Below are 22,478 nucleotides of genomic sequence, written 5' to 3'. Positions count from 1 at the left end.
AATGAAAACAAGAATGTAATCCTTGGCTAAAACTTTTAATATTCTGAGGTGTACACACACGTGACAAGTTCACCACACTTGCATTTAAAAAAAAAAGAAAAGAAAATGCTTCATTATGAAAACTAGAGAGTCAGACTACAATCAACGCACTCCCATCTAATAGAAAGCAAAATGTTGAATCGGAGTTTCGCTGTACTCAAATGTCAAGAATGCAACATGCCAAAGTCAGCATTCTCGTGCACTGGAATACGACAACAAAATTCAAACGTTTGATCTCGCGCTTTGTTTGACAAATACAAATGATTAATTGGCCACGCTTGCCTTTCATCTCGGCAATTGCGTACCAAAATCGATCTCATGAGCAAAGAAAAAAAAGAAATGCGAAGAAGCTGGCTGACCTCACGAGAAAGTTGGAAACAAAATGTCCGCTTGGAATCTTTTATGCCTTCGCTTGGAAGCGCTTTACAAAATAGAGTGCTTCCTTGTGACACCACTCGAATCAGTTCCCATGGAAATGAATGGAACGGGCCCAAAAACAACAAGACTTGAAAGTCCGTTTTAATGGAGGAGAAATTCCAAAATATTGTACTGCGCATACAATAATGACTAAAGTCAAATAAAGGAGAAAAAGACGGAGCTTTCGTCACACTTAAAGGCAGTATGCAAAACACAGACACAAATGCTAATTAATTAATTATTTCTCTCAGGTCACCAGTAAAAGGCTAGTCTTTCTACGCAGAGGATAAAGAATACACCGAATAGACTCAGAGCGCCGCATTGTCCGCGCCACACACGTTCACAGCAACATGGATGCTACTTCTTAGCGCGAGCATTTTGAGCGAGATACGAGCGGGAGGCGCCGGCGTATTTGCCTAAAAGTCATCGATGGCTTCCTCCTCCTCCTCCTCGTCAAACTTCCTCTTGAGCGCGCCTTTCTTCGTCTTGCCCCGGTTCTTGCGCTTGGCCACGAAGTCCGGGTCGGCCTCGCGCAGGTGCACCAGCTCGTGGTTCTTGAGCAGGCCGGGCACGGTGAAGCCCTTCCCGCACGCCTCGCACGTCCACGGCTTCTTGCACGAGTGAGTCCGCTTGTGAACGTTGAGGTGCGACGCCAGCTTGTAGGTCTTGCCGCACACGTCGCAGCTGAAGGGCCGCTCGTTGGTGTGCAGCCGGATGTGCACCTTCAGGTTGCCCACCTGCGTGAAGCTCTTCTCGCAGGTGGAGCAGCGGTACGGCCGCTCGCGCGTGTGGATCCTCAGGTGCACCCTCAGGCAGTACTTGCTGGAGAACTTCTTTTGGCACACGGGGCAGGGGATCTTGGCTTTGGGGATGTGGTCCTGCTGGTGGCGCTTGAGGTCCGACAGGTACACGAAGGTCTTGCCGCACTGGGAGCACAGGTACTGCCGGTCGCCGATGTGGTAGCCCATGTGGCGCTTGAGCAGGCTGGGCACCAGGAAGCGCTTGCCGCAGCGCTCGCACATGTGCGGGCGGTCTCGGGTGTGCCAGCGCTCGTGGTTGGACAGCTTGAAGGCGGTGGGGAAGCTCTTGCTGCAGTGCTTGCACGGGAAGCTCATCTGGCTGGTGTGGCACTCCATGTGCCGCTTGAAGTAGGTGGACTGCGTGAAGCCCTTGTTGCAGATGTGGCAGTAGAAGGGCTTCTGGCCGCTGTGGGCCAGCATGTGCTTGCTGAGGCTCTGCAGCTTGGCGAAGGTCTTGCCGCACTGGCCGCAGGCGTAGGGCCGCGCCGCGCTGTGCGTCTTCAGGTGGTTGTTGAGGAAGGCCTGCGTGCGGAAGCTCTTGCTGCACGAGGTGCACGCAAAGGGCTTCTCGCCCGTGTGGATGCGCTCGTGGTCCAGCAGCTTGGACTGGTAAGGGAAGCTCTTGTCGCACATGCTGCAGTTGAAGCGGTCGGCCGGCGGCCGCGCCGGCTTCTTCCTGCGGATGCTGGGCTGCGAGTAGTCGTCGTGGCTGAACCTGTCGAGCGGGAGCGGCGGCAGGGCCGGGAGGGAGATGGTGTTGCTGGCGATCTTCGACACCCACTGGTGCAGGGTGACGCGCTGCCTCTGGACCTTTTGCCCGTCTTTGGTCGCCGCCGAATTGGACGCCGACGTTTTCATCGGCACGGTCACCACTTTGAAAGGGATGGACTTCAGCGCCGGTCGCGGCGGCTCCCATTTTTCCGCCTCGTCCGCGCCTTTGCTTTGCTTCACGTTCCCCTCGGGAAGCGCCGTCTTGGCGACGCTCTTTGCCGCCCCGCCGCCGGCTGCGTTATCCGCCTGGCAAGCGGCGACGAGGACCTCCGCGTCGTCGGAGTCGCTCGACATGTCGCCTAAGCCGTCTTGGTCGGCGAGCGCGAGCGGAGAGCTGACCACGGGCTGCGGCGGAGGAGGAGGAGGAGGCGGCGGCGGAGGCTCGGCAGCTTTGGGTCGGAAGGCGAGGGAGGAGAGCACGCAGTCGCCCACTGAAGACGAGATGGTTGCTGGACATGGGGAAGGTTCGATTAAGATCCTCGATGAAAACAGACGGAAAATGATACGCCACGGCAGACTGACTTTGAGCGTGTGTGGCTTTAGAAGTTGACTTGGTTGGCGTAAGACACGGATCTGTAAATATGACTGGATAGCCCATAGGCCATACACACCCATGCAAGCCCTTGAAGCCACAGGGCGGCCATCTTGCTCCTCCCATCTCGTGAGCAGACTACTGTATAAGCTAAACCGTTTACGTACACATTAACATCTGCAATATGCAACCCCAATATTAGAGTTGGCAGAGGCATCATTAAGCATATCATTTAAACATGTATTGAAGGCAAGTCGTAAAATGTCTAAAACATCATAAATCATGCTGTTTCCAATAAGTACCGTCTCAAATTCCATTCTGTAAACGTATAGGATCGTGCGCCGAGCAAAATGGCGGCCTCAAAAGTCTGGGCCTGTCGGCTGTCCAGTCATACATACAGATCAGTTAGCGGCTGCTAACCTGAGCGTGCTAAGAGGGATGCTTGACTCATTTCAACATTTTCAGCAGCAGGAAGTTCATCTATTTTCTGTAACACTTCATTTGATAACGTCATGAATATTCATGTACAATGAATCCCTTTAAAAACACATTTTGCCACTTGCGGTGGACTGAAGATGACATCACAGGTGCTCTGAGGTCGGTCAGCGGACATGTTTTCTGAATTTGGTCATGTGACGTTAGCAAACGGAGCCATGATTGGTCGTTACCTGACCTCAGAGCACACGTGATGTCATTTTTCAGTCCACAGCAAGTGGCAAAATGTGTTTTTAAAGGGATTCATTGTACATGAAAAATAATTATAAATAATAATAATAATAATATATTATTAAGTTATCAAATTAACTATCGGCAAAGTATTAGCTTCTGAAAATCGATACGAGTCAAGTGTCCCTTTAAAAGCCTCCATGTCACTTGTGTTCATTCTAGTGTATGAAGATGTCAATGACTTCATTATTTTGTAACCGTTTGTCCAATAAATCCATTTCATGCACGACGGCGGCTGCGTCTGTACGATTCATTTCCATGAATCGTTTCAGTTCTAGTTGTAAAGCATGAAGGTGATTTGAGCGAATGGGAAGGGCTTTACTGCGATGGCGCCATTTTGTATTCAATCCGATAATGCGCAATAAAAGCTAGCGAGTTCATACCTTTACTAGATATAAGTCCTTTGGACTGCTGGTACTGGAGCAGAGTCTTGAGGTCGCCGCCGACGGGGATGACATCCCCGCATGCCTCCAGCATAGCCGCTTCCGACGAAATCATGGAACTGAGCTGAGGTGGAACAAGATGAGTCCGATGATGTCACAAATGCAAATGACCACATTGGGTCGGCTGGGTTCCAACGTGGTGCGTTGGCGTGCATACCTGCGAGAGATTGGGAACAGGAAGCAGTTGCTCCAACTTGCACACCAGGCCGGCGATCAGAGTCTGCAGCGCCGTGTCAAACTTTGTGCCATATTGAACCGGGAACACTTCCTGTGGAGGGAAAGTCCGATGCGGGAGCTTTACTGACAGCGGAAAGCCTCAAAACTGGGAATGTTGACCGATGCAACGCGGTTACTATGGAGATAGCTTTTGTTGTTATTATTATTAAACACGCCGCATGAATCCAGTGTATCCACGACGACTTGGACCCGAGCTCAACAATGTATGGTTTCAGGAAGGCGTAGTGTACCTTAAAGAAGAGCTTCCTCTCTGCGGGGCTTTTCAGCAGATTCTGGACCAGCACCATGAAGTTAGTTTGACATTTCTCCACTTCCGCGTCCTGTCGTGACAGAAATGATCCAACGTTTGACGCTGCGTACATCTCGGGAAGAGACTGTTGGCATTCTTACCCCCGCAGGTGGCGCGACCTTCAGTTTATTTATTAGCGTTTGAATAGCGCGGGAATCGGGTTGGCCCTCCCCCTGGAGCAAATCCAAAATGACCTAAAAGAAGAAAAGAGTTCTTAGTTATTGAATAACTCGTACCACAACAGCATGTCTATGATCGCCAACACAGTTTTCATATTGATGAGAGCCAATTCAATATTGCTACTAGTTCAATTAATTGATTGACCAATTTGCTGATTTTCTCCCCTGTTGTCAAGATAAACAAATACTACTACTCATTTGTATCCAATTACACGATTACATTTATTATACTATTATTATACTTGTACTGTTAAATTTATATTTGATAGCTGCAGCCTTTTTTTTTTTTTTTTTTTAGTTATGAGGGAGCTTCGGTTGCACCGCCGGTTGGTTATGGAACAGATTTAACTTGTGGGTCAAGGTACCATTGTACTGTACGGATGGACTCGTTCCGTGTACGTGTGTGCAATGAAGATGCCCGCTTACCCTCGCCCGCAAACCCAACACCAGCTGGGCCGTTTGCTTGAAACTCATGAGCTCCGGAACCGTCTGCGTCACCATGGTGACAAATTCCTCCACTTTTTTGTACTGCCTGACGTTTCTCTGGCGGATCACCTGCCACATGAACGAGTACGTCAGCTGCAGCGGGGAGGCCATCAGTTGAAGGGAGGCAAGGGGGAGAGCCCCTCCGGCACCTGGGCGGGTCACACAACAAGGAGCAGGAACTATAAGCGTCCATCGACTTACTTTCCATAGCATTTGTCCTCATTTGGGGTCATGGGGCAAGACTGCGCTCGACAAGCCAATCACACAATCGTGCTTTCTGGCATGTGCATTATTTGCGGCTGCACAGGACAGCTTTGACACGTTTGGAACCCTAACACAGACTACAGGCTGCTAGTAATGCCTTCAAATCCACACATGACCTTTTATATCACGAATGCAGGATTGTGGCCAAGTATGTATAGCATACAGTATTCTACAAATTAATGAAGTCACTTATGCAATGTAATGACGTTATTGAGCATAATATGCGCAGACGCTGGTCGTGCACTTAAAAAACCGGAAGCATAAACAGTAATGGTTGCAAGAACCATGCACATTGATAGAAATTAGTTCCAAAAAATGCATCCGATTTTTTTTTGAATTAGTAAACAACTGTTGGAATTTTGTTTGATAGTGCATGCAACAAAACCAACCACGCAGCGGCCGTTCGGAACATCCGGGCAACTACGTTTAATTTTTAATCAAGCGCGTGCATGGACTTGTGACGGGTTTTACTTCGCAATGCTGCCCACATGAAAGAGTTTGGGCAACATTTATGGCCGTCCTTGGTTGTCAGTATCTATCCTAACGCCTAGCGACAGATTGAACGCGCCACATTTTATTCAACTGTTCTTGGCGGCAGCTGCTAGCTCGCTAGCGTTAGCTTAGCAATTTACCGACACCCTCGGACCGCTTCTCCATTCTGTGGCCGCTGGTCAACGTTGCAAACTCACGGGGGTAATAATCCAGTTACATAAAAAAAAACTACGTGCTGTTAGCTTAAAAATACTCAATAAAAGTAAAATAAATGTCTTTTTCTCGAACGTCAAGCCAGGAAGAATAATGGCGACCGAGGCTAGTAGCTTTCCAAAACAAAAGCGCCGGTGTTTCCGGCGGAAGTGACTGTATAAAGTAAAAGCATCGCACATTTGAAACGAAATACTTTTAATGACCTCGGAAACTGGATGGCGGTACGGCGCCAAATTGTCAAACTAAAACTAAGGTTATTATATTATATTTCAAGACGGGAAAACCATAACGCCAAGGAAATCCATTAAACAAAGTGTTTACAGACTTGTAAGATGCTAAAAAAAGAAGAAGCTTACCTTTGATTGTCTAATTAATTAATTATATTTTGTTATGTAATAAATTAAGTATCAATGGGACAATGGACTGTTTCATATCCACGTCCTCTCCTCGTGGTAACAACAGATGATTACAATTAGCATTTAAATAAGAATGCATTCAAAAACAATTCAGTCATGTTGTTTTGCCCTTGTGAAGTTCGCCAAACGCTGCAAAATATAAAGCTCTCAAGACAAACACGCATCTTGCACAAACTACACAACACAGACTGTATAAACGTCCCAACCATGAGTTTTATTTTTATTTTTATTTTATAAGTTCACATATAATGTTAATAGTGTTAATGTTTTCCTTATAGTGAATCCTAAATGACCAAGAAATACATGCAGTGAAGGCAACATTTATGAAACCGTCCAATACAAAGATAAGTTCGACACATTCATTCATTTACGACTAACACTCAATGCATATTTGGCATCTGTAGCTGTCAATGGTAATAATAATAATAATGACGATAATACAAAATTTGTCATTATTGTGGTTGTAGTATAGAACTGCATTGTATCAAACGGAGCGGCTTCTTTCATATTGTGGCTAAATAATGCAATTACAATATTAGACTATACATGTAAAAAACAGTATCAAAATGTTAGCCAATAAACATGTAAGATGCACAAATGTGCTCACAGTAATTTGTTGCAGAATGACTCACAATTACAAAACAAAAACAAAATATTTTCCTGGTAGGTTCAATAAACATTGTAAGTCATCATTTCAAGTAAAACCGCATTGGAATGTACACGAGACACACAAAAAGTAATGATATTGGACTTTGGGGTCAATTTTAAAGATGACAACGAAACATTCAACAATTGGACATTGAAAAGTGGAGATGAGGTCAAATTTCGTTCACCGTTAAAGGTTACAGTGCGTCTTGAGGTCATCAAGAAATGTCAGCAATATTCGTATTTTTTGTGAGTCGTCTTTTAGCGATTTGCACCTTTGTATATTTTAATGCCGCGGTTCCTTGGAAAGCAATCGTTGGACTACTAAAAAACTATTATGGGAATATCAATGACGGGCGGCCGTTGCGTGCGGCGGGCAAAGATTCCTGGCGCGTTGATTCATCGCGCTCGGCCGACATCAGTCGTGTTGTTAAGTGGCATTTCCTCCGGCCTACGGCCACGTCTTTTGTGGGCCGAGAACAAGCGTCCCTCTTATGCTCCTCGCTGAGCTCATCCGCCCGTCCGTCCGTCTGGATCTCCTCCGCGCTCCTGTGTGTGCGCGCGCGTGCGCGTGACGCATCCTCTCGCCACACAGTCATGTTCTCATGACCGAAACGAGCTTGACTCACAGAATGAGGCGTTACAAAAAGTCCGCTGCTCGGCGGAGAAGAAGAAGAAGCAGCAGCAGAAGAAGAAGCCATACATGACGGGTGGAGAGCGCGAGACAATGGAGGGATTCACAGCCCGTCTGGCCGCGGCGATCTTTGCCATCTGCTCCGAGCTTTGATACACAAAGTGGGACCCTTGTTGAACCGCAGGCGCAGCGTTGTTTGCGACCGGCGGCTTTGCCGTCTGCGACCCATCGTCGCAACGTCAACAACAAGTGCAAATCACTTTGCATGTGTTTACGATATGAAAGACCAGTGCTGAAAGTCCAGTCGATTAATTGATGACGTTTATTGATATCTCAAGCAAGTCCTACATACGATTTTTAGCAGTCAACTAGAGTCGTTTCATCGATGATGTCATTGACATCTAAAACAAGTCATTAGCAGGCCTTGAACCGCGACAAATTCCGAGTCAACTGGGACGTGCTGAAAGTTCACTCTGAAGTCAATTTATCGATGACATCATTGATATGTCAAGCAAGTCCTAAATCGGCGTTGTACCAATTGACATGAGTGATTGTCAAATGTTGATATAAATGTTGTGGTGAAGTTGACGAATCACGTCAACTCTTAGTCCTGCCATTTTGTCAAATCAAGTTGCAGTTGGAAAATCCAGGTCCAGAAAGTAAAAACCCTGCCACATGCTCGCTAGCTAGCTCGCTCCTTAGCAGGTAAACAAGCAGCCGGGGAGCTAGCTAGTGATGAGTTATTAACATTGTTTTTCAGTTTCAATTTATATTTCAGCCGTTTTGGATTTAGTTATAGCAGTATGGCTCAATGAATAGAATTGCATTCTTATCTGTCTCACTTTTATGAGAGGAGAAGGGGCAACGGGTTTTTTCCATTTGCTATCTTTTAGTCTAGTTTAGTCTAGGACCGGTCTCAGCCGGTCGGAAGGGAGGCACAGGCTGATTATTATTATTTTTCTCTAATCTGATTTATACCTATGGGAACTGGGATTTTCTTGTATTCACTGAGTTGTAAACAAATGTACTGTGGGCTGATGGGAGGAGACTTTTCGTATTCACCCACTTTTCAATAAATAATGATGTGCCGGAGAAGAGGACACACAATCTGACCAGAACACGGTTTGAGTGTCGTCAGTTTTTGTCATCAGAAGCTTCTGTTTTAATGATACCTTTGCAAAGGGACTTCTTCACCAGAATCTCACCATTCAGTTAATTGAACACGCAAAGAGTAGAATATAAATATTGTCTACTCTAACACTAGCTAGCTAGCTAGCTAGCTCCTTAGCAGGTAAACAAGCAGCCGGGGAGCTAGCTAGCTAGCCCCTGAGGCTAAAGCCAAACTGTGGCAGGGTTTGTACTTTGCAATATCTGGTTTTCATAAAAAGAGAAGGTCAAATGATGACTTTCAGGCCAATTTAGCTAACCAGGATGTTGGCAGTCCGTAACCGCTCATCTTGTTTCAAACTGAGTCTCGAGTTTCAAAACAATGCCCCTTGCTGACAGGACACCCGATTGGAAATCCGTATGTCCGTTCCTCCAGAAGAGAATCCAGTCCCGGCATTTTTTTCTGTGCCGGGAACAGAACCAGCCATCCCCATAGAAGCGTGTTTTTTCCAACGCACTTTGCAGCATTCGTGATTCGGGATTTAAGACTTAATCCACATGACGCTCTGGTCTCAGTTTTTATATTGTGTCAGAACTCATCCTGGCTGCTTCACACTTCCATGTTGTTGCATTAACACCACTTCCTTTAAGTCCATATAGGATTTGTACAAGATGTGGCTCAAGACAGTCGTGCGTCTTGACGACACAAACACGCACGCACGCACGCACGCACGCACGCACGCACGCACGCACGCTCACCTTCGCAGCAGGTGGCGTGGCCTTGACTGGCACGCCAAATCTGGGCAGTGAGCCATCACAGCCCCTCCCTTCCAGATCCTTCCCCCCTTTTTTGTCTTTCGTCTTCATCTGCTCTCACGCCCGCCGACGCCGCTTTCCTCCGGAAGAGCATCGCCGGCGGCCTTTTGAAGCGGGACCGACACAGACACGCTCGGAACCGAGTCACAAGGCGCCATTTCCATCTCCTCGGCACGACGCGCTGGCAAATGTCTCGTCGATGTGACCTGAAGAAAATCAACTTTAATCAGCAGGCGGACATCCTGAGGTGAGCTCATCGGCGGGTCTCAAAGCACCGCTGCATATTTAATGAGCACTTGTTAACAGGAATTTCCTTTCAGGAAGCGCTCGTTAAGACAAGAGGACATCGTCATTCGGGCTTTATTGAAAGTGGCCCTTGGAGAATAGAATGGCTTTTTCAATAGTAAAGATCATCTGCGTCCATTTTCTACGACTCGAGTTTGCACCGAGACGTATTAGTCGGAGGAATGAATTGATATTGAATTCAATGACATTCATTTGCGTTCCATAGCGACAGCCCAGGAAAAACATCATCATCATCGTCGTCTTCATGGACAAACTGAAAAACGGCTTCGGGCAAAACGTCAAGCTGAAGCCGTGAATTGTGCAGGGGGCGGGGGGGGGGGGGGGGGGGCGTGTCAACTGCGCCGCAATAAATAGACACAAAAACCAGTCCTGTTTTGAAACAACTGTTTGCAAGGCCATTATTTTGTTTGCATAAATGCTGACATGTTCCAAATCCAATACACACGAGTAAGAAGCGGCAATACAAATAACTGCCTGGAATCAAACACGTTTTGCCGTCAGCCATTTTTTTACATGGTGAGTAAATAGGACAGAAATTGGAAAATCGACTCACCCGCCATATGGCGAGAATGACGCACGCCGTTACCGGAACGAGCAGCAGCAGCAGCGGCGTTCTTTCCCGCCATCTGGAATCACGACCTTCCTTTTGACCCCCTGCGAGAAGGACGTCATTGGAAATATATAAAAAAACAATTATTGATTTATTTATTTGAAAAAAAGAAGGCAGTGGGGATCGTTGTAAACATGTCGAAAACAGTGCTCCAATGCAACTTTACAGTTGACTTATTGCGCAATCACGCTGTTACGGATTTTTATTTGGGGCCATAACATAACATAACATAACATAACATAACATGCTTTCCGGGTTGACATTTTACCTCCTGTTTTTGATAGTTAGTACTCAATAAAATTATTTATTTATGTTGCTATTTTTTGTCATATTTGAGTACATAAAAACAGACGGTTTCTTTCCTTCAACACAATCTATTACTTAAAAAAATATATATGTATATAGAATATTTTGTAAATTAAGGAACTTTTAATTCTTCTTAGCGAGTCAGTGTCACGTCACTGGTGAGACATTTTTAGAACGCAAGCCAGTTACTCATATTTGATGGAACCGACACAACGTGTGTCCCATTTGGCCCTCATTTATATGGAGGACCGAAACAAAATCAATAATGTAAATAAAAGTGAAAATAAAAACCCATATGAAAAATACAATTAAAAAATGTAATACAAAAAATGAATATAAATGGAAAAACAACAACAACAATATATATATATATATATATATATATATATATATATATATATATATATATATGACCATAAATAAATAAATACAAGTTAAAAAAAAGACAATAAATAAAAAACGAGATTCAGAAAATGAAAATAAATGCAAAAATAAATACAAAAATAAATGTACAAATATAATTAAATATCAATCAATCAATACATTTATTTATTTCATGCTGCAGACGCTCTGTCAGGTGGAAATGTTATTCAAATGAGGGGGTGGTCCTAAACCTGTCATGGGTTGGACTTTCAATGGTCGCGTGAGCGCCGGCTTATCATAACCATATATTTATTTTTCTGTACTTCATTTGGAACGATATTTTTTCTATCCATTTATATTTCCACTCGTATTCATTTCTTTCTTTTTAGTTTCGGCAGTTTTGGCTTACCTGGCGCGTTTGCCGTACTGAGACATGGCGGCGGCTTGCAGGAGAAGCTGGACGCTTCCCGACCCGCAACGCGGAGGATATTCTCAACGTAGTCGAAATAGAGTTCATTCTTCAAGCGGACCTCCCGGTAGTGACACTGGAAGACTTGCATCGCCGTCTCCTGCGCGACAACGTGCCGTGACTGCCCGGCAACGGCCCAATAGCGGAACGGCGACGGCGACGGCGACGGCGACGGCGACGGCGCTTACCAGTTCCTGGTGGTCAAAGGTGAAGCGCAAGCTCTTCAGCATGGCGATGAAGACGAGGATGTTCTCCTTGTTGGAGGAGACGGCGCCAAACGTGTTGGCCAGGTGGCGAAGACTTTGCTCCAGCGGGTAAACGTTCAACACCACCCAACATGCGCCGGCCTGCCAAAAACGACATCTCAGTCCCCCCCGATGAGCTCATCGCGTCGCATCATTCATTCATCGCATGCTTACCACTTTTGGGGGAATGTAAAGAACAGGAATCTCATAATCGGAAGGGATGTTGAGCTTCTAAGGAGGAAGTCGCGATTCATAAATGCAAGAGCCGAACAGAAAGCCACAATCATGTCATTGGAAAAGCTCACCAGCAGCGACAGCTCGCTCACATCGTCAGTGATCGGGGTTCCAAATTTGCCACAGCACACGTTCAAGCTCGCAAACAGACTCAGGAGGACACAAGGCGCCGCGAAGATCTGAGGGACGCAAAAGGGACGCAAAAGGGACGCAGAGACGCACGACACGGAAGGTCAATATTGTCTCGCGTCTGCTTTTGTCAGCAGGAGTGACAACAAAATGTCAGCCTTCACTTTCGACACACACAAAAACATCATCCGATGCTCCTTCCTGCTTTCGAGGCACATCCTCGCCATCGTCCGCACGTTTCTCACCTGACGACATCGAACGAAGGCCGACAAAAAGACAAAAGAAGTCACAAGAAAAACTGAGAACAAGCAGACTTACTTTCTCCCTCATGTGGAGCCCAAATGCAAGGTTGCCTCGATGCGCTGCATGGATCTTCACAATCCAAAGCCGGACCGAGGACCGAGCCCTGTTTGAGTGCAAGCAAGCGGCGAAAGTTGAGGATGGGCCAGCCGTCTGCCTTCCTGCCTTCCTGCCTTCCTGCCTTCCTGCCTTCCTGCCTTCCTGCCTTCAGACTGGCTGGCGGAGACTTTTTGAAGGGCTGCAAAGGCCGCCTACAGGCTGAGTCACACGCTGACCGCGTCTGAGACGATCAATCGGATCGTCAGCCGCGCGTGTGGGCGCTCGCTCGGCTGCGCGCGCGCGCGCACACGCGCACACGCGCACGGGCACGGGCGTGTTCCACCGGGAATACCAGACCGGAGCTGCTCTTTTTAAATGTAAATCAACGCGTGGCTTTGATATCCAAGACGCAAACGATGTCGAGGGAGCAAAAAAAAAAAAATGCACATTTGCAGAGCTTGAGAAGGAAAAGATGCTCCACTTGAATCAATAGCAGTGAAAAAGGAAAGCAAATTCATCCATTTTAAATGTGTGTACAAAATAAAAAGGTAGGTTTGTATGATGTATGTCATTTGAATAAAACATCAAAACAAGATATGTTTTGATCATTTTGTGCTGAAATGGAAATCTCTCACATCAACTTCTCAATCCAAATGGAGCATTCTGACCTTTGACAACATATCAATGTCATGTTCAACGAACATGTTTCTCGTGATGTTTTCATCATTGCAGGATTGTTTTGCCATCTGCTCTTTCTCGTCGTGTGGCTTCCAGACATTTTTTCTTCACCTGCATCCCATTCATTTAATGAGCGGCATTTGTTTGCGAAGCGTACTCACTTGTCAGTATTTCCTTGTGCCACTCCGGAAAGTAGGCGACACGCACACACACGCAAATATTCATCGGAACGAATTGCATGACTTCGATAGTTAACTCACGCTTAATCCCAAATTGGATATCTGTTCTGAATGTGCAATAAAATAGTTTTTCCTAAGTTTTCGTACTCTTGTTAACATAAAAGTGCATTTTTTTAAAATTCTAATAGAAATATGGCCGCATCTTTTAATCATACATTCAATTTGATTTATACAATAATTTCATAATAAATCATAAAATTGAGTTAAAAATAAAAAGATGTGCCGTACTGTAAAAAAACCCGATGATGAGGTCATTTTTCTGCCACTAGATGGCATCATTGCACTTGTAAGGCGTTGGTGAGCTTATATTAAGCGCGATCTCATCTTTAACATGAAGATCATTTTGTTGACCTCAGTCTCCACAAATATATATGAATTATTATTATTATTATTATTATTATTGTTGTCTCGTGCGTTGTGACGGGAATTCCATCAGTACAAGCGTTCTAAGTAAGGGGCGGTCATTAATCGCGTGTTAAAAAAGTTGAGATGAACTCAAAAGGAACGTACTAATTCTGACACCCCTTTATGCTAACAAGCAAAAAAGGCAAATACTTTGACGTAACTGGAAAATTTGCATGATAATATACTTAAAATGTTTAGCAGTTGCTCCAAATTCTTACTTTTTACTTGTCTTGAAAAAAACGACATTATTCGAGAAATGATCCTTGAATATAGCATGAAATTAGCAATCAGGCTAAATTGGCTAAACAATTAATATGCTACTATAAGTATATATATTAATGTGCATTTTGTTTATATTTTGATGAATTAAATATGATTCTATAGAGGAACAAAATAAAAAATGAATAAAAGTGAAAATAAAAACGGATATGTGAAAAAAAAGAATTTAAAACCAATAATATAACGAATTATAAATGAAATCTCATTTTGATTTCTTTTAAAAGTTGTACGTAAATGACAGCTATTCTGTCGCCGGGCGGAATTGCCAAAGATAGGTATTCAGGGCAAAAGGCTCCTCGCATATCATAGGAAATACGCCCACTAGTGGCTGCCATTGGGATAACCAGGAGAGGCTGTCCAGGTTTGTTGACGGACACGCAGGGACAAGTTGTGTGATGCCATGTCTGCATTTGTGTTCTTGCGTGTTGCGTTGCATCGGCGACACGCCGCCATGATGACAAGCCGCGGCCTCTGAGCTCACATGCTTTTCGTGGCGCCGTCCACTTGGGAGAGCGGGCGTCCCAAAAAAAGACGGCGCGTCATAGGGGCCGCCACTTTTGCAACCTCTGATCCCTCTCTTAAGGCCGGAGCGGCAGCTGGGGCAGATTAGAGCGGTCGGGGACACGGCACGCCACACCAGCAGACTTCTGCTCCGGGCCCGAGAGCCTTTTTGCTTTCGCGGTCCGTTTTTTGGGTTTCTGGGTTTGTCGGTTTGAAGGTGGCCGCCGTCGCGCGCCGATCTCACGTTGGCCATGAGTTGTTTCGGATACCGCCGCGAGCTGAGCAAGTACGAGGACGTGGACGAAGACGAGCTCCTGGCGTCGCTCAGCCCCGAAGAGCTGGCCGAGTTGGAGAAGGAGCTGGCGGACATCGAGCCCGACGCCGACGTGCCCATCGGCCTGCGGCAGAAGGACCAGACCGACAAGACCCCCACGGGGACTTTCAGTCGAGAGGCGCTCATGAAATATTGGGAAGCCGAGACTCAGAAAATCCTGCAAAATGAAATTGCCGGAGCCGGAGCCAAAATGGTCAGTGGCGAGAAGGACAAAAAGTTGCCCTTGAATCGGCTTCCCATCAAATGAAGCTAATCCCTTTTCAGCTTCTCGCCTCGACGGCGGGCTCGGACCTTCGTGCGCGGCCGCCATCTCATCGCGTACATCCGTTTTTATTCGAGGGCCGTGTCACATCAACCACGAGATGGCCTCGGGATTTTCTCTTGCATTTCCGCGGACTCGTCCCACGAAGAGCGGACAGCAGCGGCGCTAGAGAGCGACAAAGGCGCTGAATTGGTCACGAAAATAAACATTTAGTGCGTGTGGCACGTTCGGCGGGTGGCGATGCGTCGGATCCAAAGAAAATGCATTGGAATGTCAAACTGGGGCCAGCTCGCACCGACGTGTGCACCGGCTTGCAACCACATCCACCCAAAAACATGGCCGTCAGATTCCTTGACAGCGATAGACCGATTATCGGCCGTTCCGATTATCGGCCCTGCCGATATTTGGCATTTTGACGAATCTGAAGGCCGATAAAGTCGCTGAGCGCTGAATGCTTGCGAACGTAGCGAATTTAGGCTTTTCATCATGATTTGTATGCGTTTTCGTGAAAAAAATTTGCTGCGAAAATCTTTTAGCTCCATTCGCACGCATTTGTCGCTCAGTGAGATGACATTTATGGATCTATTGAAATTTCCACTTTATAAAAAAAATGATGCTGAAACTAGGAACTCCCTACACTTTTTATTTAAAAAACAACAACTTCCTGCCACTCCCCTAAATTGCAATCAGCCAATTGAGGCCTTTTAGGTCCATTGAAGACTAAATTGTCCATAAAGTATGAATGTGAGTTGCCCTGCGATTGACCGGCGACCATTCCATGTGTGATTCATGCCTCTCTTTTCAAGAGTAACATTTTAAAATGTGTGTGGACACAGGATGAAGAAGACGAAGGCGGGACGGACAGAAACGGCCAATCCGAGGATGAAAAGGACGACGAATGCGAGAAAGATCAGCAAAATCAAAACGAGGATGAAGAAGAGGAGGATGAAGACGAAGAGGAAAGCGAGGAGGAGGAGGAGGTGACGGAAGAGGAAGACGACGAGGAAGAGCAAAACGCTAACGTGGAGCCCGTAGCGCCGCCGCCGCCGCCGCCGCCGATCAGCGCCCCGCAGCATCTGAAACCGCAGAAGGCGGAGCCTCTCAGACTGACTCCTCCCCCTCCGCCTGCGGACCCCAACGCCAGCGGGAACCCCACCGTTGTGGACGAGGTCCTGCAGCGAGCGCTTAGCGATGACCCCGAGCTCACGCAAGTCAACTTAAATAACATCGACGACATCTCGCAGGTAGAAAAACGGATGACATCATAAACGGATGACATCATAAACGCCAAAGTGCAACATATTTGGGTGAAAACATGACAATTTGCATGCACCAAAATGGGAACCAATTGGACTTACTGTCAGAAAATTCGAGTCAAGCAGCGTGATTCGTTCTTGCAAGAAGGCAGGACCAAATTTCGCCCTAAAAACAAACGCATTTGACTTGCAATAAAAACACACAATGGCACCATCTTGGAAATCAATCGAATTGCAATCATTTTTCAAAGGTTCTTTTCCCAACACAAGCAAAAAAACGATCTGTATTACAATAGATTTATGACACATAAATGTTTTGGTCTCAACGGATTACGCAAAACTAAAGGCACATTATTATTATTTATTTTTTTGGGGGGGTAAAAATCGACTTCAATGATGGTTGTTGACTTTTTAAAAGTTGACAACAAAATTCTGCGTAAACAACGAAAACGTCCGTCCGTCCGTCAGACTTCAATAACAATGCAAACAAACGTGTGCCTTTGTTACTTCTTACGGAATTCAGCCAGACAAAATCAATACAGGAAATATATTTAGAGATATTTTTCTTTTTTAGTATCTATATTCTGAAAAGTAAGACGCCTTTTGGGGATTTTATCTTATTACTAAGACCAGGATTTGCCACATTTGTTGAAAGGAAAAGAAAAAGTACATTTCCTGAACGTCATCAGCCTCGTTGACGACCGCGAATCGTGTCAATCTGGGCCTTGAGCAGAACCGCGTTGTTTCTCTTACTATTACCACGAGGATCCTAAACGAACGTAAAACCCGTGAATGTGGCTTTCCTAGGAGACCCTCATTGGATTTGCCGAAGCCCTGAGGTCCAACACGCACGTGCGCGTCTTCAGCCTGGCCAACACCCACGCCGACGACCCGGTGGCCGTGGCCATCGGCAACATGCTGCGGGAGAACTCGTCGATCGTGAGCCTCAACGTCGAGTCCAACTACGTGAGCGGAAAGGGCGTCATGGCGCTGGTTCAAGCCCTGCCCGGGAACAAGACCCTGACCGAGCTGCGGTTCCACAACCAGAGGCACATTTGCGGAGGGCAGGTTGGTGTCCGGCCGCGCCGCCGCACTTGGACCTCCTTCCGCGTCACAACGTGGCTTCCGTGGCGTCAGGTGGAGATGGAGATGGTGAAGATACTTCGGGAGAACCAAACCCTGATCAAGCTGGGCTACCAGTTCAACCTGCCCGGTCCCAGGATGAGCATGACGGGCATCCTCACCAGGAACCAGGACCGGCACAGGCAGAAACGACTGCAGGAACAGAGGCAGCAGCAACAGGAAGGAGCCGTCAACCCGCGCACCGCTGTGCTGGTAACGTCACAAAGACAACGCCGCTAGTAGTTTTGGCTTTAGCCCCAGGTGCTAGCTAGCTAGCTAGTGTTAGAGTAGACAATATTAAGTATTGTACTCTTTGCGTGTTCAATTAACTGAATGGTGAGATCCTGGTGAAGAAGTCCCTTTGCAAAGGTAAATAATTATCAGAAGCTTCTGATGACAAAACGCTGACGACACTGAAGTCGTGTTCCATCAGGTTGTGTGTCAGGCTCTCCGGCACATCCTTATTTATTGAAAAGTGGGTCCATAGAAAAGTCTCCACCCATTAGCCCACAGTACATTTGTTTACAACTCAGTGAATACAAGAGAATCTGTTCCCATGGGTATAAATCAGATTAGAGAAAAACAATAATAATAAGCCTGTGACTCCCTTCTTCCGACCGGCAGAGACCGGCCCCAGACTAAAACTCCCCTCAAGATAGCAAATGGAACAAACCCGTTGCCCTTTCTCTCATGAAAGTAACACAGATAAAAATACAATTCTATTCATTGAGCCATACTGCTATAACTAAATCCAAAACGGCTAAAATATAAATTAAAACTGAAAAACAATGTTAATAATTCAACACTAGCTAGCTAGGGAACTAGCAGGTAACCGAGCACCCGGGGGAGCTAGCTAGGGAGCTCGCTAGCTAGCACAAGGGGCTAAAGCCAAACGGTGGCAGGCTTTTTGTGGGGCTGCATGGAACAGTTGTTATTAAAAAAAAGAAGAAGAAAGAAAAACGGAAACCACTTTGGTTCATGTTTTTCGTCATTCGACCCCGATTAAGCGTGATTTGCGAGTAACTGACGCCCCCGTCAACTGTTTATGATGCCCTGTTGAAGGCAAAAGATGTTACCAAAGCACTACTTTTGATTAGACAGCGCTGAGGGCCTCACTTGAAAAGCGCCCTTTGGCACAAGATGATTAGCGGACAATCGTGACTCTTGGATGATGTCAAAGCGCTCAAACGAGTACTTTGGCGCCATCTCATCGGTACGTTTTGTTCCAAAAACAAAATCAAGTTGGTCTGTTCTTCCTGTTTCCAGAGAGGCACGCCCTCCAGCTCACCTGCATCCTCTCCTTGGTCCTCCCCGAAAGTCCCGCGGAGCAACCTGGCTAAGAAGCAGGCACCTCCTGCACCGCCGGCGCCGCCGCCTCCTCCTCCTCCTCCGCCGCCGCCGCCGCCGCCTCCTCCTCCGCCGCCACTGCCTTCCTCTCGCCAGGAGAAGAAGAAGCCCACCCGGACCATCGCAGAGGTGATCAAATGCCACGAGGCCAGCAAGAAGGCCAAGACCAAAGGCAAGAAGGGCAAGAAGGGCAAGAAGGGCAAGGACGAGACCGCCTGCATCCTCAAAGAGCTGAAGAACGCGCTGAGGCCCGTCGCGGCCGAGAGGCGGGGGGACGAGGGCGCCAGCAGGCCGTCCACGCCAATGAGGTCAGCCCACGGCCAGCTGATGGACTCCATCCGCAACAGCAGCGTCCGCAACCTGCGGAAGGTCAGGAAATCGCCATTGCGCATATTTGGGGGGGGTCGCATTAGAAAAATCTTTACTTATTTCATTAATTATTTTTTTTTAAGTCACAAACGTACTTACAGTAGTGACTTTTTAAATAAATAAATTAAATTAATGAATCAATTAAAAACCATTGAATAGAATTGTACAGTCATAACAATGATCTTGATTTCAAACTGCTGCATAAATAAATAAATAAAGCTTAAAACCAAAATAGCAGTTATGAGAACAATGCAACAATGGCATCGACCTATTTTTTATGCCAGCTGAAATGGAACGGAACGCACTTGGTTTGCATAAACGAGGCACAGCAGCGTCTGTAATGAAGTAGCATTAGCGTTAGCATTAGCATTAGCATTAGCGCGCAGGCTCACTTTTTTCCATTAGCGCTCGAAAGCCTTCGTTTTCGTCGTACGGACGACAGTCAGCCTTTGAATATGTAGCACAAAAGTGCTGCAGTCATTTGTTGTTGTTTTTAGTCTTTTAGCCAGATTTTTGCTCGCAACTCAAGACAAAAAAAAGTCATGTCACGTCGCTCGCAAGTCAAGCTACCAGTGTATATTTAAATAATAATGACGACATAATAAATCCATGAAAATGTACCTTTCTTTTTTTCTTTTTTTTTACCACAGACAAATGCATCCGTGCTGTCCACATGTTTGCCACGCAAATACTTTTCAATGGCGGCGAGTGTTTTGCTCGCTCGCGACTCGTTACTGTGGAAAAAAGTCAGCTCTGCTCTCAGCCGCCAAATTCCTGCCGCTTCATGTTGCTATTCATAGCAAGTGTTCGCTTTGATAAAAGCAGACGGAGCGACAACACTTTCACTTGACGCTTAATGCAAAAGTCTGTTGCACAGATACATGTAGCCTATATATATATATATATATATATATATATATATATATATATATATATATGTGTGTGGTTTTTTTTTTTACAGGTTGAACTGCCATTACACCTACGATAATCTGGAAGGAAGAGCAAGTTGTCATGGTAACTGGCTGGGATTCAGGATGATGCAACAGTGGTAAAAAAATATACATATAAAATGAAGTTGGAATTGTTTTGCACTGCTACACATGATTTCTTTTGTAATTTTATTTTTAAAAGCTAACGTTGTTTACTGATAATTCTTCCTTTTTTTGCTTGTAAACTTGTAAATATGATGTGTGTTCATTTCTAAATACAGATTTGTTTGTTTGTCCATTTTTTTTGTCAAGTTACTATTCAAGACTCCTATCCGGTATTTTTAAAATTCTATATTTAACAGCTGTGAGTCAAACTTATTCAACCATTCACACGTCTCACACTTTGAGCTGTTCACATGGTTTGACGAGTGACAGCCGATAATAACAATTCGACACCCCCACGATGGATGTAAAGGGGAAGATGTCGCGGGAAAATATCATTTAACAAGCCTACGACTTTAGAAGCGAGCATATCGGTGATGCTTCGTTAACAGCTGCATGAAGACGATGCGTCGAGTCGGTGCGAAGTGCCTTCAAGCTTGTAAAATAGTTTTGGAATTCCTTTTTCCAGCGCCAAACTCCGGTATTAACTTTGCCTCCCACTCACTTGACAGCAATCCGCACGTTTTGTTTGACACTTGAAGGACAAGACGCGCCCCCTCCCTTCCGAAGAAGAAAACGCGCTGGCAGGAAGTGGAGCACTTTGTCATAACAATCCGTCCAAGTGGCAATAAGGGAAAGCCCGTGGGTGAACTCAATGAGATCTGCTGTAAAATGCGGCGACTTCCTGCTTGTAAATGTGCTCGATTGCCCTCGTGTCAAATTCGGAGACGAACATTCCTCTCAAGCTGCTAAACTTCAAGCTTTGCATTTTTTAGTCTTTATTTGTGGTTGTACTTTGCATGTATGCGCGTGTGTGTCACTATGAGCGAGCGGAAAGTGACATACCTCGTTCTAATCCCTCTCAGAAGGTCCGCAGCTGAGATGTGATACAGCCCGGGGTCGTTCGCTAAAAATAAAACGGCACATAGAATTCATGCTGTTGTTATTGACACTCTCGAGTAAACAATGGCAGGCCCAAAACAGGAACAATGACTTCTCTTAATACCGTGGACTGACTTACTAAACCAAAACACACTTTACAATATAAAATGTCCAAAACAAGAACATGAACTCCAAAATGTCACCAGTATGTAAAATAGCTTGCATGGAAGAGCGACAAACGTACGAGATCGTCCATAGAATGAAGATAAATGAGCTGCAAATGATTCTTATTCTCTACAAAAATGTCCAAAATAAAAACTCACTTAAATAAAAGTGAAAATTAAAAATGGATATAAAGAATTCGAAAATGAAATACAAGAATAAAAGGAAATACAAATAACATACAAGGATAAATAAATAAAAGTTAAAAAAAATAGAAAACGAGATAAAATAAATAAATAAATAAATAAATATATATAATAATAAATGTGGAAATATAGACAAAAGGAAATAGATAAATGGAATTAAATATCAATCAACACGCTCTGCTCTTATATTTATATATAAAAGTGTATTTCACGCTCATCATCAAATGTGATTCTAATGAGGGGGCGGGTCCTAAACGTGACCTGCCAAACCGCTCGGCGATCGCGAACAAGGAAGTCTTGACGGCTCGCTGGAGCTCTGACGGCCAACTTGTCAACTGTCGCCGCAACTTGCGACTTAAATGTCCCGTTGCTCGACAACTTCACACAAGTTCCTCGAAACATCGCCATTGTTTCTTGTGCGTGAGTCTGGCAGATGGACACGTCGATCAACCAATAGGCGAGACGGTTCAACCCAAGACACACTTGGGACCGCCCCCTCGTTTGAAAAACATTTCACGCTGACTGCAGCATGAAATAAAACGAGAACAGAGCGTTTTTATTTATGGGTTGATATTTAAGCCCCCCCACATATTTTTTTATTTTTTAATCTACTTGTTGGCATTAATTCATGCAAAACAAGTAAAATGGGACAGAAAAGGGGCACAATCTCTTTTTCGTTTGTTTTTCCATATTCGTTTCTATTTTCACTTGTATTCATTTTTTATTCTGGAATTTTTGGTCTTCTATAGTTGCACATTTAATTCATCAAAATATAGTATATTAATTGTCACATTCTGGAGTCTGGACAATGTCAGGATTTTTAGCAAATGTAGCCTCA

General features: G+C 45.5%; 3 protein-coding genes across 5 annotated transcripts; 1 reads left to right on the top strand and 2 right to left on the bottom strand.

The window, feature by feature from the left end:
- Window positions 1–16: 16 nt before the first annotated feature.
- Window positions 17–6,021, bottom strand: LOC147159091 (uncharacterized). 2 transcript variants are annotated; one of them, XM_086058237.1, is made up of 7 exons: window positions 5,816–6,021; window positions 4,860–5,068; window positions 4,356–4,448; window positions 4,196–4,285; window positions 3,886–3,996; window positions 3,669–3,792; window positions 17–2,476 (listed from the first exon to the last, which is right to left on the bottom strand). In XM_086058237.1, exons 1-7 carry the CDS (start codon window positions 5,838–5,840, stop codon window positions 873–875), a joined length of 2,256 nt encoding a protein of 751 aa, XP_085914363.1. In that variant the 5' UTR covers window positions 5,841–6,021; the 3' UTR covers window positions 17–872. The 2 variants fall into 2 exon arrangements, with proteins under 2 accessions (XP_085914363.1, XP_085914362.1); XM_086058236.1 differs by having other exon boundaries at window positions 4,860–6,021.
- A 560-nt stretch (window positions 6,022–6,581) lies between these two features.
- LOC147159090 (uncharacterized) lies at window positions 6,582–16,991 on the bottom strand. 2 transcript variants are annotated; one of them, XM_086058258.1, is made up of 8 exons: window positions 16,564–16,991; window positions 12,487–12,574; window positions 12,111–12,218; window positions 11,980–12,036; window positions 11,749–11,907; window positions 11,501–11,660; window positions 10,366–10,466; window positions 6,582–9,712 (listed from the first exon to the last, which is right to left on the bottom strand). In XM_086058258.1, the coding sequence occupies exons 2-8, from the start codon at window positions 12,496–12,498 to the stop codon at window positions 9,554–9,556; spliced, it is 756 nt and encodes a 251-aa protein (XP_085914384.1). In that variant the 5' UTR covers window positions 12,499–12,574; window positions 16,564–16,991; the 3' UTR covers window positions 6,582–9,553. The 2 variants fall into 2 exon arrangements, with proteins under 2 accessions (XP_085914384.1, XP_085914383.1); XM_086058257.1 differs by lacking the exon at window positions 16,564–16,991 and having other exon boundaries at window positions 12,487–12,760.
- lmod2b (leiomodin 2 (cardiac) b) lies at window positions 14,704–20,524 on the top strand. Its single transcript, XM_086058249.1, has 6 exons — window positions 14,704–15,136; window positions 16,042–16,449; window positions 17,269–17,529; window positions 17,599–17,796; window positions 18,850–19,299; window positions 20,261–20,524. The coding sequence occupies exons 1-6, from the start codon at window positions 14,861–14,863 to the stop codon at window positions 20,285–20,287; spliced, it is 1,620 nt and encodes a 539-aa protein (XP_085914375.1). The 5' UTR covers window positions 14,704–14,860; the 3' UTR covers window positions 20,288–20,524.
- The last annotated feature ends 1,954 nt before the right edge of the window (window positions 20,525–22,478 follow it).

This window comes from Leptonotus elevatus, chromosome 17 (genome assembly GCF_054856555.1).
Source record: "Leptonotus elevatus isolate MCC_2025b chromosome 17, RoL_Lele_1.0, whole genome shotgun sequence".
NCBI lineage: Eukaryota > Metazoa > Chordata > Actinopteri > Syngnathiformes > Syngnathidae > Leptonotus > Leptonotus elevatus.
The sequence above is the reverse complement of the archived record's forward strand: the minus strand, read 5'-3'. Positions and strand labels throughout refer to the sequence as shown.